The sequence below is a fragment of the Lissotriton vulgaris genome, chromosome 9 (assembly GCF_964263255.1).
Source record: "Lissotriton vulgaris chromosome 9, aLisVul1.2, whole genome shotgun sequence".
NCBI classification, from domain to species: domain Eukaryota; kingdom Metazoa; phylum Chordata; class Amphibia; order Caudata; family Salamandridae; genus Lissotriton; species Lissotriton vulgaris.
Genome location: NC_141697.1, coordinates 151658076 through 151674860, shown reverse-complemented (window position 1 = coordinate 151674860; position 16785 = coordinate 151658076). Strand labels below are relative to the sequence as shown.

General features: G+C 44.2%; 1 protein-coding gene across 1 annotated transcript in view; it reads right to left on the bottom strand.

Annotated features, from left to right (window-relative positions):
- HAUS2 (HAUS augmin like complex subunit 2) overlaps positions 1 to 16785 on the bottom strand; it is a 93738-nt gene that overhangs the window by 29273 nt on the left and 47680 nt on the right. The window contains exons 3-4 of the mRNA XM_086936588.1: positions 14532 to 14601; positions 4199 to 4331 (exon numbers count right to left, since the gene is read on the bottom strand). Of these exons, the coding sequence (XP_086792714.1) occupies positions 4199 to 4331; positions 14532 to 14601 (203 nt within the window). The remainder of the gene's footprint in view (positions 1 to 4198; positions 4332 to 14531; positions 14602 to 16785) is intronic.

Here is a 16785-nt window from a genome sequence, read left to right as displayed (position 1 = left end):
GCTTGGTATTATGACCGACAATCCCTTCTCCAAAAAAAGCCACTGCCTAATCCCAGTACCATATCAGACACAGTATCCACAACCTGTGTTCTGACTTTTGGTACTGAATCTACAGAAATTACAAAAATCATCAAACGCAACTGGCACCTGATCAATAAGGTTGAACCTCAACTAGCCCTCCCCAGATTTGCCTTCAAAAGAGGAAAGAATTTACGTGACCATTTGGTCAAAGCATACAGGGAACCTAAGGTCAATACCATAACTAGGCTATGGGGCCTGACACCCATTGTCGGGCATTTCCCGTGTGGTGGATGCACAGCTTGCGCGACCACACAAATAACGAAAACCTGTTGTATTAATGGGAGACAGTTGACGTTGAAACATCACTCCAACTGTATGTCCAAGAACGTGGTGTACTGCATCCAGTGTCCCTGTGGCCTGTATTATCTGGGAAAAACAACACAGGAGATACGGAAACGGATAACACAACATCAGTCCCGTATTAGATGCAAAATTCAAACGGCGCCTCTAGTTGAGCATTTTAATAACATGTCCCATGCTCCCACTGATTTGAAATGGTTTGTTATTGAGTGTGTAAGGGGTACAAGGAGACGTCCTAATGTGGATAAATTGCTTGCTCAAAGGGAGAACAAACTGATTTGGCTATGCGACACTGTAGAGAATGGGCTGAATACCCTTATCGAATGGCATTCTCTGGCTACCTTAATGTAGGTTGTTTCAAGCTCTGACTTTTACATACGGCTGTATGTAATACTGTATCAGTAACTTCATTAGAGTTCAGTACATCTTTGTATTTCAGTTTTCAGTTATCGTTAGTTTACTTTTCACCTTTTATTAAACGTTCCCCATTCTGTTAGCATTGAATGCATGAGCCTTATAGACCATTCTAAGATGGCCGCCAAGCTCACTGTTGTAATGACGTCATGGCGCACAAACGTTATTTGTGTTATTTGCGGAAGCTGACTGGCTCCGCGAGTGCAACCTGAGAGGACACACGGACTCCGTCGAGCCGGCGTCTCTCGCTAAAATAGTAAGTCTGACGCATGCTAAATAATAGTTTTGCAGTCCCCGAGGTGCCGACAGCCTCTGATTACATATTGGCTTTGCTTTGTCTTTCGGAATATACAGATTCCGCGAGCGCTACCAGCGCTGACACTCGGACTCCTTCGGAGCCGGCGACTTTTGGATAGTGAAGTAAGTGGAAGGCATGTTAGAATGTCGCTTCTTAATCAACTCCGGTGATTATATTTTCCTGATCACCGACTTGTCTGTCTTTCAGGGGTTCGGTTGGCCTGCTAGAATGTAAGTGGTTTTTGATTTGTTGTGCAGATTGATTTTGTGTGCATCTTGGGCTATAAGTCTACCTCTCTGGCTCACATAACGTTATTCATGCATTCTGATTTACTGACTTTACAGAAACGACCTGTGAGGCGTTTTTTGCTTTATGTAAGTAATAGATAGGCTAAACAGGGTAGTGTTTGTTGGATGTAATGCCTCATGCTAATATTTGTATGCAGTGGAAGGGTCTACTTTCTTGGCACCTTGGTAATTAAGACATGGAGGCACAAGTCACGTGGTCTTGCCTATGGCATTTTCTTTGGGATTGTTTTTGGCACACATGTACCAGTGTGTTGTTTTAAGTGCACTTGGTGATGGTCTGTGGGTGCATGCCACACCTAGTAAAGTGTTTTGTCACTTTGTTCTTGTTTTTTGAGCTGCAAAATACCTCCGTGTACCCTAGGGTTTCACTGATATTGTTATGTTATTATGTTTATATTAGATACCTCTGTGCAACGTTTTCTGTCCTGAAGATGGTCCTTCGGATCTTTGCGACCAACATGGACCGAAACGTCGACGCATAAACACCTTTTAGACAACCAGACTGTAAAAATTCATTTGTAACAACACTGTATGAATTAGGTTGCACATATAGGATTGTGCATGTGGGTCTTTCATTGTGTCCACATTCCTTGGTAAAGGTGTTGTACGCCACCCCATGATTTATGATATTTACGTCGGTGGTTTAATGTTGCCAGTCTTTTTGATTTCGGAACACAAAGAAAAAATATATAAAAGTATAGAAAAAATAAAAATATATTTTTGATACTACTCATTTTTGTTGTTGTTGAAACCCCTTGGTTACCTCCCCTAATTATTCACTTTCCCGGCCGCTCACAGCACATCAAAGGGCTTCGCCCAGCGTGCGCTCTGCGGCTTCTCCTCCCCTATGCCTTTTCTTTCACACGCAGCCTCCTCTCGCCCCCTGCAACACTCCTGCCTCCCCCCCTCACCCCTCACCCACTTTCTTCCTAGTTACTTCAACAATCCACCCTCTACCCAGCTCCCCTCTTGTTATATAGATTAATGTATCTTTCATGGAGCACTGCATTGTTCATCAGTGGCGACGAATTGCATGATCTTAGCCAATGCGACAGGAATACCAACAATTTGAAGAAGCTTGTGCTAGACTTCATTGTACAGTGCTCCCGATATCTAAATGCCCATCTTGTTTTTTTAGCCGACCTTCTTGTGGTCGGTAGGTGACGCCCAGTTTTAAGCAAGCGGACTGGAGTTTTCTGAGTGACGCTGACGCTCCATTTTGGCAGAGTTACTGATCGCATGGCAGGCACCTAAATACTGCTTCTGGCGATACGGTTAAATTAGTATGCTCATCCGTTTCACAAAATCAGCTTTATGATATTTGAATTCTTAGCATGGAAATATTGCTGGAAGCTATGTTGTAACGCAATTAGGATGTGGCTTTAAGGGCTGGAGGGCCGTCTCGGAAGGTGGGGAACAACTTTAGAGTCTGGCATAAGGCTAATGTTTGAACATCCTGTGATTCTGGGTAGATCACTTAATTTCCCAATGCCCAAAAATGTGTCCGCCTGTAACGAAACTGGTGCTCGAGTAAAGCGCTCTGATGCCTTCAAGTTCACGCTGTAGAAAACCGCAAAAAAATGCACATCAGAAACAGAGCACTTCAAGTGCATCTTTTCCATCAGTAGAAATGAGGCATTTGCCACAGTGAACAAAAAGGGTGGTCTCTTTATTATTTAAACTTTGATACATGAAGGTTTGTTTTTTCTGTGATTAAAAACAAGTAAGGCATTTCTGGAAGGACTGTACACTTGCCAATGAAATATACCTTAACCTGCTGACAAATAAAATTAAAAAAAAAACAACTAATGCATCAAGAATTTTGAATTCTTTTCAGAACACGGAGGTGAGGATTATTCTTCACTTTCTTTACTAGTAAATCACAGCAGCCAATCAAACATTAAACTACATAACCTGTGAGCCCTCACAGCTCCTTCTCTCCACCAATCAAAGGGCATCATCACGGTTTATAAATGTCCATCCGAGTGTAGTCCTCCCTCCTTTCTTTGTGCAGAAAACAACATAAGTTCATAAAACCTTTAAGCAATCTAGACTGAAACCGAACATCCACCGGACCACTTCTCGGGCCAGCTCCAACAGGCGAAGATAAACATCCTTCCCAACGAAGATGCACTGTCAACCGTATCTCAGGCTGCTTCAGGTCACCTTAAAAAAACAACAGGTGATGGACAGAATGCAGAACAATGTCATACATTCACCCCAGTACAGAGATCTGGGCCTAAATCCATCGTTTTTTTGCTCACCATGCCATTCCAGTTTGAACCCAGCCATATGCAAATCAGTCTTGAACCTCTCCCCCATGGGAACAGTCCAGGCCGAACTGCCAAACCAGGTCCTCCCTGGACTGGAAACAAGCATACAAGGACCAGTTTCGGGCTTTCAGCCCTCATCAGCCTGGATAGCTTGATTCCAGTGGCATGGAGAGCACGGGACTCACGTCTGAGCATACCCTTCTCACTCGGGGTGACAAATGCAACAAGCACTGGCGTTGCCAATAGGTCTCGCAGTAGGAAAGTTGGAGCTATTGGTTTTGTAAATGACAAAGCCCTTTATGTTTTTTAAATGAAAACAAAAAAAAGGCATTGTTATTTGCAATTGTAATAGCTCCAACTTTCCTACTGCGAGACCTATTGGCAACGCCAGTGCTTGTTTCTTCTTTTTTTCTTACGTTTCAATGTTTGCGTTGGGTGCTAATTTTTAAAACTCTGGAATGTGGCCGTAAGCTTTGTACGTTCTTAGCATATAACTGCACATAATTCCATCTTTGCATGATTACCTGTGGCAGCTGGCTTCAATAGGCAGGTTCTCTTGGCACTGGGGTTTTGCCAGCCTCTGTCTCAGGGATCTCTTTTCCTTAAGCACTGCATCCAGATGGGTGTTCATAGTTTGCAGAGCTTCACACTTTTGTCCTGAAGTTTGTTGATAAAGAAGATATTCATGAACAAAGTACAGTCCATATCAGGAACTTCGACTCAAGCATCCCCGCTTAGCATCCCTTCTGAGCACCTAGTATTCCCCAAACAGTGATGGTCTATAACTATTTCTCCCATTTCAACATGCTGAAGGAAGTCATGCCAATTTACACTGCGAGTACCTTAAGAAGTCCATAGTACAGAGAAGGCGAAAAGATAATGATGGTTTGATGGGTGTAAATCACATTACTGCTTCATGTTTGAAGATTATATTTGCTTTCATGCTCGTTCTGTTAAGGAGTTTTGTAAATGTACAATTTTCTCTTTCCATATGTGATAATTAACTAAATTGATAATTGAGTGGCAGAAACTTGGCTTGTTTTTTACTCACAGTGATCCTGAGTGAGTTCTTGTTCACCGTTACGGAGGTTGGTGTACCACCCATCTTATTCGGAGTGAGTTTACTCTGTGTTTGTCCTAGTTCTGGCACCAGTTTAGTCCAGTTGTTACTCAGTAGACATCGTTTTCTCTGTCAATAGGGACCGCGGTCGCCTATAGTAGAGAACAGGACATTCTATCAGACTTCAGGTTACATGTGAGTGTTATACCCGTTTTTAGTGGTGTTTTGCATGAAATCACGATCACTTTCTCTGTGTTCCTCATAACACTTTATCAGATCACTAGTTTTCTGCAAGTTTCTGTCACTCAATTTTTATTGGCGTCGTTTTCACTTTCCGCGCTATTGACTTTCTCTGTGTTCCTCACAATATTTCACTAGAACACTAGCTTTCTGTAAGTCTCGGTCACTTATATTTTTATTGGTGGAGTCTTCACTTTCTGCGCTATTGACTATGAGTAGTCATATCAGTTATTTCCCTTCTTTTTGACCTGACTCCCTGGTCGTTTTGAGGCTACTTTTCAATAGCAAATAACATTTAGTCTTACTAGATTGTATGTTTATTAGTATTAATTTATTTATTTAGGAAGTTTTCTATAGCGCTGTCAAGACCCGGAGGTAGCAGAGCGCTTTACAGTAATAGAATGACAAAAATCTGTATAAACATATCCATAACATAAACATAAACATAACATATGTGAGGTATAAGCATTCAATGAGTGACATTGTAAGCGGAACATGGGTGAGTTGCCGAGCTTCTTTGGTTATGGGATTCACTGTAATCACATAGTTCAGGGGTTGCTTGCTGACCCCGGTTATCCACAGCCAAGGGAGCGGATCAGGAACAGGGATTTGAGTTGCTTTTTGAATTCTACAAAAGAAGGAATAGTTCTGATGTGCGGGGGGATGGAATTCCAGATTTTGGGGGCGTTTCCAGTGAAAGAGCAGTCCGCTGTTCTTTTCTTTCTGGTTTTGGGTAGGATGAGAAGGAAGGAGTTAGAGCTTCTCAGATTCCTGGCTTGGCCTGCTTTTTTGAGTTTATTTGCCAGGTATTCAGGTTTGCCGGTATGGAGGGCTTTGTGGGTTAGGCAGGCCGTTCTGAAGTTACTACGCATTTCTACTGGGAGCCATTTGAGTTCCTTGAGTGCTGGGGAGATGTGATCCGATTTTTTGATGCCGGTAATCATTCTAGATGCAGCATTTAGTGTTGTTTTGATCGGTGCCAAGTTTGATTTCGGGATGCCTGTTAGGATTGCGTTCCCATAGTCTAGCCTTGACAGTACTAGAGATTGAGTGGCCAGTTTGAGATCCTTGTTGGGAATGTAGAGTTTGATCTTGTTCAACAGTCTGAGGTTAAAGAAGGCACCTTTGGCTGCATTCTTGATGTGTTTTACCATGCTTAGTTTGGGGTCTATGATGATGCCAACAGATTTAACAGAGTCAGCTAGAGTAAGATTTCCTTTAAGCGCATCGATTGCTTTTAGCCATTCGGTGATTTGAGGGTGGTCTTCCTTGTTCGAGATGAGGAGTGTCTCAGTTTTGTCTGGATTCAGTTTCAAGTGGTTGTTTGTCAGCCATTGTTGAACATCTTTCAGGACATCATTTAGTCTATGTATGTCAGTGAGAGAGGAAGTTTCCAGATAGATTTGTGTATCGTCCGCGTAGAGGTGAAAGCGGATGTTGGCTTTTCTGAGTAGCTTGGAAAGTGGTTCCATATAGATGTTAAAAAGCTGAGGCGAGAGCACCGAACCTTGGGGGACGCCCTTATTGACCTGTTGGATTTCGGAGGTGAAATTCTTGATTTTTATTATTTGTGTTCGATTGTGTATGAATGAGAAGAACCATTTGAGAACTACTTCGCCGAGGCCAGCTCTTTCTTGAAGAGCCTTGGTGAGGAGTTTGTGGTCCACCGTATCGAATGCTGCAGAAAGGTCAAGGAGAATAAGGAGGCAGCATTTGTCTGAATCCAGAGATCCGTGGACATCGTCTATGATGTTCAGCATTGCTGTTTCTGTGCTGCATCCTTGTCTGAAGCCAGCCTGGAGGGGGTCTAGGAGATTGATGTTGTCCAGATGTTGAGTCAGTTGCAGGCGTACACAGCGTTCCAATGTTTTGGCTAGTAGAGGGAGGTTAGATATTGGTCTGAAGTTGTTCAGGTCTGTTGAGTCAAGACCTGTTTTTTTCAGCAAGGGGGTAACTTGCCCAATTTTTAGGCAGTCAGGGACCACTCCATTTTTTAGGGAGCTGTTTATGATGATGCCCCATATAGGTGCAAGAGAGTGTTTCATTTTCATGATTAGTGAGGGAGGAATAGGGTCGGAGATATGGGCTGATGGTTTGGAGGACGAGATCAGCGAGATTATCTCTGCGTCTGTGACGGGGCGGAAGCTAAGCCAAGGGGTGCTCAAAGAGCCGGGAGAGAGAGCCTGCGGTGCAGCCGAACTGGTCTTCTTGGGGTGTGAATTGCTGGGGTCGAGTGAGAGTTCAATTTTTGTGATCTTTTCGTTGAAGAAGTGGGCGAAATTGTCGCAAAGATCCTTGGACACTAGCACAGAAGAAGACAGTGGTTTGGACGTCTGTTGCCTGATGATGCTGTAGAGCTCCTTCGGTCTATTTTTGGCTTTGTCCAGTGCCTCGCGGAAGAAGCTGGATTTTTTGTTTTTGATGTGGTTGTTGTATTTCCTTCGGGCTGCTTTCAGTTGATCGCGAAGGATGGCCGTTGGGTTGTTTCTCCACTTTCTTTCCTTGGCTCTTAGAGTTCTCCTTTCTGCATTGAGGTCGGTGTTGAACCACGTTCTGGAAGGGATAACTCTGCTTCTTTTGAGCTTTAGTGGCGCAAGTTTGTCGAGTATGGACACTAGCTCTGAGCTGTAGCAGTCGATGAGCTCATTGGTGGAAAGGTGCGCTTTATTGGCCGGTAGAAGAGAGCTTAACTGATCATCCAGGATATCCAGGGGTATTTGGGAGAGGTTTCTTGTCCATTTGGGGGGGGGGGGGGGGTTATGGGAGGTAATGGGGTGGTTGATATGAAAGAGGATCATGTGGTGGTCTGACCAGTCGACGGGAAGAATGTGGTTGATCGTGATTGATTTCTTTTGTGAGATGATAGCATCCAGTCTGGCTCCTTTGTAATGAGTCTCCTCAGTGCAATGTTGTTGCAGGTTGTTATCATGAAGGAGGCTAGATAACGATTGGATTAGGGGATTGTGGGTCTCGTTCCAGCGAAGATTCAGATCCCCAAGAATTAGGTTATTGGAGTCACCGAGTGCGCCTTGTGCAATCAAGTCGGAAAGTTGTTCTCCAAAAGGGTACAGAGCAGGAATATCGCCGCAAAAATATCGCCTAACATAAATATCGCCGCAAAAATATCTACAGGAAGAAATATCGATGACAAAAATATCGTCTGACCAAAATATCGACAGACAGGTAAGTAATATCGTTAACATTAATATAGTTGTAATAAATATCGTTTACAAAAACATAGTTTACAATAATATCGTTTTTTAAATAATTATAAGTAATGTAGTGTTTTTAATGATTATTTGTAGTCAAAGTAGTATTTTTAGTAGTATATTATTATTTAATAATGTATTTTCAGTTGAATTTAGTATTAATAGTTCCGTAGCGGGTTGTGGGTTTATAGGGGAGTAGGGTGGGAAGTAATTTAAATATAATGAAATAATACATTAATTAATGTTTTAAATGAATATAAATAGTGTAATAAATAATAGTTAATTAATTTCAATTAGTTAATTGAATAATAATTATGTAATTAATTATGTTAATTTTTTAATTATTTTTAGGTGTGTGTACAGGATTTTTTTAGTGAAAATGTTTTTGGGTAAAGGGGTATTTTTAGGGTTCAGGGTCAGTTTTCAGTTTTTGGGTAAAGGGGTATTTTTAGGGTTCAGGGTCAGTTTTCAGTTTTTGGGTAAAGGGGTATTTTTAGGGTTCAGGGTCAGTTTTCAGTTTTTGGGTAAAGGGGTATTTTTAGGGTTCAGGGTCAGTTTTCAGTTTTTGGGTAAAGGGGTATTTTTAGGGTTCAGGGTCAGTTTTCAGTTTTTGGGTAAAGGGGTATTTTTAGGGTTCAGGGTCAGTTTTCAGTTTTTGGGTAAAGGGGTATTTTTAGGGTTCAGGGTCAGTTTTTAGTTTTTGGGTAAAGGGGTATTTTTTGGGTTCAGGGTCAGTTTTCAGTTTTTGGGTAAAGGGGTTTTTAAATATAATGAAATAATAGATTAATTAATGTTTTAAATAAATATAAATAGTGTAATAAATAATAGTTAATTAATTTTAATTAGTTAATTGAATAATAATTATGTCATTAATTATGTTAATTTTTTAATTATTTTTAGGTGTGTGTACAGGATTTTTTTTGTGAAAATGTTTTTGGGTAAAGGGGTATTTTTAGGGTTCAGGGTCAGTTTTGGGTTTTTGGGTAAAGGGGTATTTTAATTATATATATGTATTATTGTTGTTATATAAAGTAATGTGTAAAATTAATTTATATGTCCACATTTATTAAGTTTATAATTAAAAAGTGTAGTAAATTTGTTTGAAATAGTTAAAAAATAAAAGTAATGTAATGTATTTTGTTAATAGTACTTATATTTATTTATTATTTAATGTAATTTTAATTATTTTAAAAAGTCGATATTTTTTACATCTATATTAATTACAACGATATTTTGGAGTCGATATTTATGTACTTACCTGTTTAAGTATAGGGTGTCGATATTTTTGTAAACGATATTTTTGCAACGATATTTATGTCAGCTATATTTTTGTTATCGATATTTTAACACCCTACCCTCCAAAAGGGTTGTTTTTACCTGGGGGGTGGTAGAGCAGGTGACACAGTAGAGAGTCTTTATCATTGATCTTGATGATGGTGGATAAGCATTCGAATGAGTCGTAGTCAAAAGAGGTGGTTTCCGAGATGTCCAGGCTGTCCTTGTGGATGATGGCCACCCCTCCTCCCCTATGCTCTATCGTGTCTTTGGTAATGAGGGAGAAGCCAGGTGGTACCAGCAAGTCAAGGCAGGGGGGGATATCTTATTTAGCCAGGTCTCTGTGAGGAACGCAATGTCAATATCGTGAGTGAGGATGGCTTCAGCTAGTTCTGTTGCGTGCAGCGAGGCCGATCTACAGTTGATTAGCAAGCAATTGGAGAATTGCTCCTGATTGCTGGCCGATTTATCTTTGATCTCCCTTGGTATGGCGGCGAGGACAGGGTATCTCTGAGGTTTAGTGCTGGGAGGGACTTTCCGGTGACCTGTGATTACTTGGATTTTGGATTTGGGAGAATCTAAGGCAGGGGTGTTGTTAGTGGCGGCTAGTAGGGCTGCTTCGCTGTCTGACATAGGTGCTGCTGATCTTAAAGGCCTTGAAGTCAAGTTTTTTGTGTCTGATAGGGGGTTTGGAGGAGTGTGGGAAGGAGTACGAGTCTTGGACCTAGGGAAGGGGTCTCCGATTATTGCAGCCTGCTGAAGGCAGGATTCCGAGATCCTGAGGGGGGGGATAGTGAAGCTGGGTATTAGAGGTTTCTGTGGGCCTAGGAGAGATGTTAGCGTTGCCGGAGTGAGCCGTCAGCGGGGGGCATTTGGGGGGTCTGCGGGCTATACCTAGGTTAGAGAGGATCTCTAGTAGGCCCTGGGTGATTGTGACAATCTGGTTTTCGAGAGCCGCGAGGCGTAGTGACACAGAGTTGAGGGATGGGATGGGGGTAACTGGGGTAGCGCCAGGTGTGTGGAGGTTCGGGTTGGGGGGTTGAGGGGTCCGGGGAGAGGACGGGGGAAGGGGATGGAAAGGTACAGGGGAGGACTTTGAGTGACTGATCTGGGATGGGACTCGTGGGGAGGGGGTTCCTGAAGGCGGAGGAAGGGGAGGGAAAGGGACAGGGGGAGTCTTTGAATGACTGTGAGCTGGGATGAGGTTCATGGGATCAGGTTGGGGGATCAGGGTGCGGTTGATGGGATCGGGTTGAAGGATCAGGGGAGAAGGCGGGGGAAGGGGAGGGGAAGGGGAGGGTTTTGAGTGACTGTGAGCAGGGATGAGGGGGGTTACTGAAGACGGAGGACGAGGAGGGGAAGGGACAGGGGGAGGGTTTGAGTGACTATGAGTTGGGATGACGTTCGTGGGGCGTGAGGTTCCTGGAGGCGAGGAAGAATTGTCAGTAGGGGGACGAGGGAGGCGGTGACTGGGGGGGGTGTGGCTGTTGGAAGAGGGGATTGAGGGAGGGGATGGAGTTTCTTGTTGTGGCTGATTGGGAGTAAAAGCCTGTTGTGAGACAACGGGGCGAGGAGGGGCGTAGCAGGCAGGAAAGATATCACGGAGGAGAGGATCATAGTCTTCTCTGTTAGTAGTAAGGGAGGGCGGAGAGGGGGTTGCGGAGTGGTGAGGTAGGGTTGGGGAGGTTGATCTTAATGTGGGGAAAAGGGAGTCGAAGGCTTCAAGGTTCTCGTTATTGGCCTGGATAAGGACCGTGCCGTTGGTGTAGATGGTCACCGTAGTGTAGCCACTACCGACCGATCTAAAAGGGAGTATAGTGGTAAGTTTGAAACTATGGGGAGTGGATGTGGTTTTGGCGATAAATAGTTGCGTTCTGATCACGGAGATCCAGTAATCAGGTCTCTCAGTATGGAATATATGGTCCATTTTAGTCGGACCATTAGCAGACGAGTGGTAGATGTCTGTGATTAGGGTTTCCCTATGTTGACGGATAAGTTTCTGTTTGAAAGAGCATCTCGATGTAGTAGTGAGGAGGGGGGAAGATGATGGTGAAGGAGTTACGGCTGTGGGGTTTCAGGTGGGTAGATAATACTTGAGGGGAAGGTCGGTCTCGAGCCATCCTGAAGGTAGTGAAGGGCGTGAGAGTACCTAGTTTAGTTACGGCGTTGCGCTAGGTGACGCGACTCACCAAGTTTGTATCTGGTGTCCGCGAGCCGGAGTGTCCTTGAAGACAGCCAAATTGTAGACGATCCAGCATCAGCTAGAGGATTGCGGAGAGGGCGATGTTGACGGCTGAAGGTGGCTCCAGTGCCTGTAAGTTTCGCTCTGGAGGTGTCCTGGGGTCACGGGAAGGCAGGGGAGCGTCGATCACGTTAACATGTGATCGGGCGGACAGTCCCTGCTTTCCGAAAGCGTGAGTCAGGCTGCACTTCCTTGCTTAGAGGTGGGCTAGAAGGTATGGAGCTGAGGCGCCAGCTTTGTTAGAGGGCAGAGTTTGAGCATTTAAAGCAGTCGTAGTGCCCGAGTTGGACCGCAGATTGTGGAAAGGCTAGCGTTACTTCTTTGTTGACTGTCCAACAGGCTACGGTGACGCCCTGCCGCGTCTCTCGTATCTGGCATGAGCACATGTTCGACTCGAACAAGGAGCGCACCGGGCCTTTCGGGGGTGCCAGGTGTACTATAGATGGGCGGGCAGGAATCTAGGAGGTCAGGGGGTTAGACCCCGAAGAAGGGATTTCATCCCGAAATGCATTGGGCATAACTATGAATTCTGTACAACATTGAAGTATTGTGATGTTATAAACTTTGTTTGATTTAAGTTATTTTGTACACAATAGTATGTTTATGATAATTGCAAACAATGTGATTTTCTTGTTGATTTTGTTTTCAATACAACTAGCAACATACTTATACGTTGTATCTTCGGGAGTAACTTTTTTTGATCTAAAAAGCGGTTAAACAATTACATGATTCATTGGTTTTTCAAGTAATCAGCCTTACCTATGTTAACAGTTTAATACTTCAATCACAGCAGTGCGCCTGGCATACTGGTGGTATTCCACCAGCTCTCCTTCCTCAATAGTAGAAATGCCATCCCCCACTGGCTGCTCAAGGCCCAGCGGTGATGCTTCGGGCTGGTGTGGATGTACTCTGGAATGCGTAGTTACCTGAGATTCAAGGGCAGATATTTTGACGAAGAGCAGGGCAATTTCCAGATGTATCATCCCCTTAAGTTGGTCCGTTAGTGAACATACAAACGTGTCTAACCAGACTGGTTTTGATGTAGTTAGCTTTTCTTCACTCTTGGCTTAAGTAATTTTTCCACTTTTAGCCTTGGATTTGGCTACCAGAGTGGCTCTAGTGGTAACACTTTTGGACTGGCGCGGTTTGGTTAATGCCCGATTGTGTCTGGTTGCAACTGGGGGACACCTCCCTTTAAGTGTTCCATTGCAACAGTGGGACAACACGTGTAGGACTGGCAGTCATAGTAGGTAGTTTGCTTGCAAGGCTAGAGTCACGATCAAGATCAGTAGTGGCTACAACAACATCTGCTTGAGGGTTCGACTGACAGGGAGTAGATTGAGCTATACAGGCGGGGCTTGTGGGGGCTTCTCCATTCTCCCCATAGGAGAGCCTCATCTCTGTAAGTTCTATTTCAGTAGCAATTACACCAATTGCTCGCTGGAGCATTTGGTTAATGGTAGTTACTCTGGCAGGTTGTTGAGTGGCAAGCCCCCCACCGGTACAACTGCATTTCCCCATCGAACGCAGGGTCCTCCTAGACCCTTTAATTAGGAATAATCAAATGGAACTTACCCCTGCAGACCTTCATAATCTGGCTTCAAAAGGGGTGCTGGCCCAGCCCAGCATTGTCCCCGGCCAGCTCTAGGCCCGGTCAGGTTTTGCAGCAGGAACCCCCGCGGCTAAGGTAGGCACGTCTGGTTGCTGGTGGCTTCTGGCCGCAGAGAGTGCTGGGGCTTGTGGTCCTGCCTTCCCACCCACAGACAAAGCATCCCATGCAGCGGGAATCCCCATGGCTAAAGTAGGCGCCTTCGAGCGCTGGCACAAGTGCTTGCGGCTTCCAGCCGCAGAGTGCTGATTTCGGCCCTGCCCCGCCATACGTAGACAAAGCGTCCCTAACCACTTTTTGAGCTAGATGGGTTTTTAAAACAAAAATGTCCCTAGCCAGTTGCCTCACTGTTCCATGTCAGCAAAACACTTTTTCAGCCCTGAGCTTTTCCGATATACTAAATCATATTCAGGTTTATTCTGAGTAACTCAATGAAAGTAAACCAGGACTTCAGTTCCCAGAATGCATTACATTTGGAAATGACAGATCAGATCGGCACTGATAAGATGGAGAGAACTGGCACCTTGCTCTTGTTCCTCGCATTTCTTCCTCAGTTTACTTTATTCCATCCTATTTTACGTCTGCCTTTGAATTAAATCATGCCTTCCACTGCCTTGGCACCTAATTCGCCTAGTGCTCACTTATGCCACTTACTTCTATTCCTTTATTACATTGTTCCTTCCTTTCTCCCCAAGTCAACGTCCTCCATTTCTTCCATTTGCTACATCCCTGTCCTTGCTTCCTTTGGAATCTTGCACCTATTTCTTTTACTCAGCCACCACACCTCCCCTCTCTTATTTCCAGGGTGAATCCACAGGGCAAATGCAAGTTTAACAACACATGTTAACTAGTTCTTTCAGGCTGATGCTTATTAAAACACATCTTGGGATGGGGATCATATGTATTTGCTGACACTTTGAGTAGAGCGAGGTTCTCAAATCCTTTCTTCGTGATTGGGCTTCCCCAGCCACTCCTGGGGCAAATAGTAACACCCAACATCAGAACAGTAAACTTGCAGTACATGCCAAAGAAGCACCCACTAGGTCATAAATCGACCCATGTAGGGTCAATCCTGCTCAAGTTCAATATAAAGCAAGTTATTTTTACGAGGGGTTAACATAAATGTCATCCAACAGCAAGAAAACTTTTCCTTAGTAAACATGCCTTTCATTTGGATCTAGGCAACCCATGTTGTGTTATTATGTCACTGAATACTACTTACGAAGGTAGAAAGGATGAGCGATGTCTGCAGTCTCCTGCTCCAACCTGAGCAGCTCGATTTCAAGGCTTTTCTACAATAAAAAGGCAGTGCTGCCATCAACAGGTTTATCATTTTTCAATTCTACCTATAGAAAACTTCATTAGAATTTCTACACACAAGGCTCACATCTCACAAAGCTGCAATGTAATGCAGACAGAAAGGGGTATTTTAATACAACACATTTTTACAGCAATGAGAAGCGGGTTTAGGTAAGTTAATTGCTCACAGTCGAAATTTCACTCCTGCTAAAATGTTTACGTTCTGGTGGTTCCAGATTGCGTAGGTTGTGAACTGCAGCTTGCCCTTTTTGCTCTAGCTCAGTCGGACCCTCTCAAATTTAAGAACTATATTTTTTACTTTTGTTCTAAGCCTTTGTTTAATGTTCTTGCATGCGCCATAGCTTACTCAAGTAACGGCCAGCACTGTAAAAAGTCACGTTAGTATGCGATTGCATACTCTGCCCAAAATGGTATGCACACAGATGGACTCATAATCAATCATTTGTATTTATCCAGACTTGGGTGAGAACAGCACTGAAGAAAACGTTACCATCGGTAATGCTCTTTCTGGTGCATACTCCATCTAACCGCAGATTCCTCACTTTGCAAATATCCCCAGGTGCTAGACTCGATCCAAAAGATTTTCATAGCAACTCCCTCAATTAGTTAGGTGGCATTGCGCAGTTGTGTTGGATCCGCCCCGGAAGTGACATATGGACATCTGGATCACTTCATAGCCGCCATCTCTTTATGTAAATATTTGTTTCTTTGTCATCTCTATCCACACTCTTAGAAATCAGATTATGCCAGTGTACAGCTCGCTAAATTAGAACCTTATTAAAATGAACCAAATAAGTGCTTTCCACTTCACGGGGGTATGGGGGTCCAGAGGAATCTGCAGTTAGTTTCCGCCAGAAAAAGCATTTCTGAAGGTAAGTAACTTTTTCTACGAATGGATGGTTTTAGCAGCAGATTCCTCACCTTGTGAATAGATACCCAATTAGAACTTACTCAGCAGGTGGGTCTGTGGAATGATACATACAAGGACAACATAGGTGAAGTGCCCTTTAAGGCAGACCCAGGTATCCAGGGAGTAATGCTTCATGTAGGTTTGAACTGCCACCCATGTAGATGCCTAGCAGATGTCCCAGACTGGCACATTGCATGCCAGCGCAGTGGTAGCAGCCTTTCTTCCGGATGAATAATCGGACAGACCTTCTGGAGGCTGTGGTTTGGCAAGCCCATGACGGATTTTGATGTAGAAGACAATCAATTTGGAGACGGTGCTCTTCTGTACACGCTTCCCTTTTTTCAACCCAAAGACACTCACAAAGAGCTGAATATCCACCCGATATTCTTTAGTGTGATTGATATAGAAGCCCAGGCCTCTCTTGGGATCAAAGTGAAGAGGACTTCCTTCCTCTTTAGAAAGCGAGGTGGGCCGAAGAAAGCTGGCAGAGTAATAGACTTCCCTATTTGGAAGGGCATGATGACCTTTGGTGGAAATGTCACTTTTGCCATGAGCACCAGCTCGTCTGGGAAGAAGGTGGAATAAGGCAGCGGAACAGACAGCACTTCTAACTTACTCACGTGACCTGAAAATGCTCATGGCCTACCTGAAACCACAGGTAGCATCTGTTGTACTGCAGGTTGAGGAAACTGAAGTAGGCCTCCTGAAAATGCAATGCCACCTATATCGACTGAGTCCAGGGCAGAGATATCTTGGACAAGGGTGAGCATTTTGCACTTGTCCTACCGGAAGAAGTACAGAGGGGGAAGATCGAGGATATGGTAGAGGCCTCAGTCCTTTTTTAAGCACCAAAAAGTACAGAGAATGGCAACCAATACCGATCTCTGATGCCGATACGCTTTCTATGGCTCGCTTAGTCAAGTGAGCTTGATCTTCTCCTCAGAGTATGGACAAGTGATCCTCCAGGAGGCACTGTGGTGTGGGCGGCATGTCGGGAGGGGTGACAGGAAGGAAGTAACGATTCTATGCAATCTGGACCTGCCAATAGACACATTTGATGCTGCTCTACCCGGGGAGATAAAAGGTGAAGCGGCCTCCTACCAGGCAATCGTGGGCCACTGAGGGCAACATAAAGCAGTTTTGCTGTAGCAGCGGGGGAGGGGCAGGTGATTAAGTAGTATGGTGCCCATGGGGGCCTCAAGGCTAGTGGCCACATCCCCGGCCTTTGCCTCAAAAGGTTTGAAAG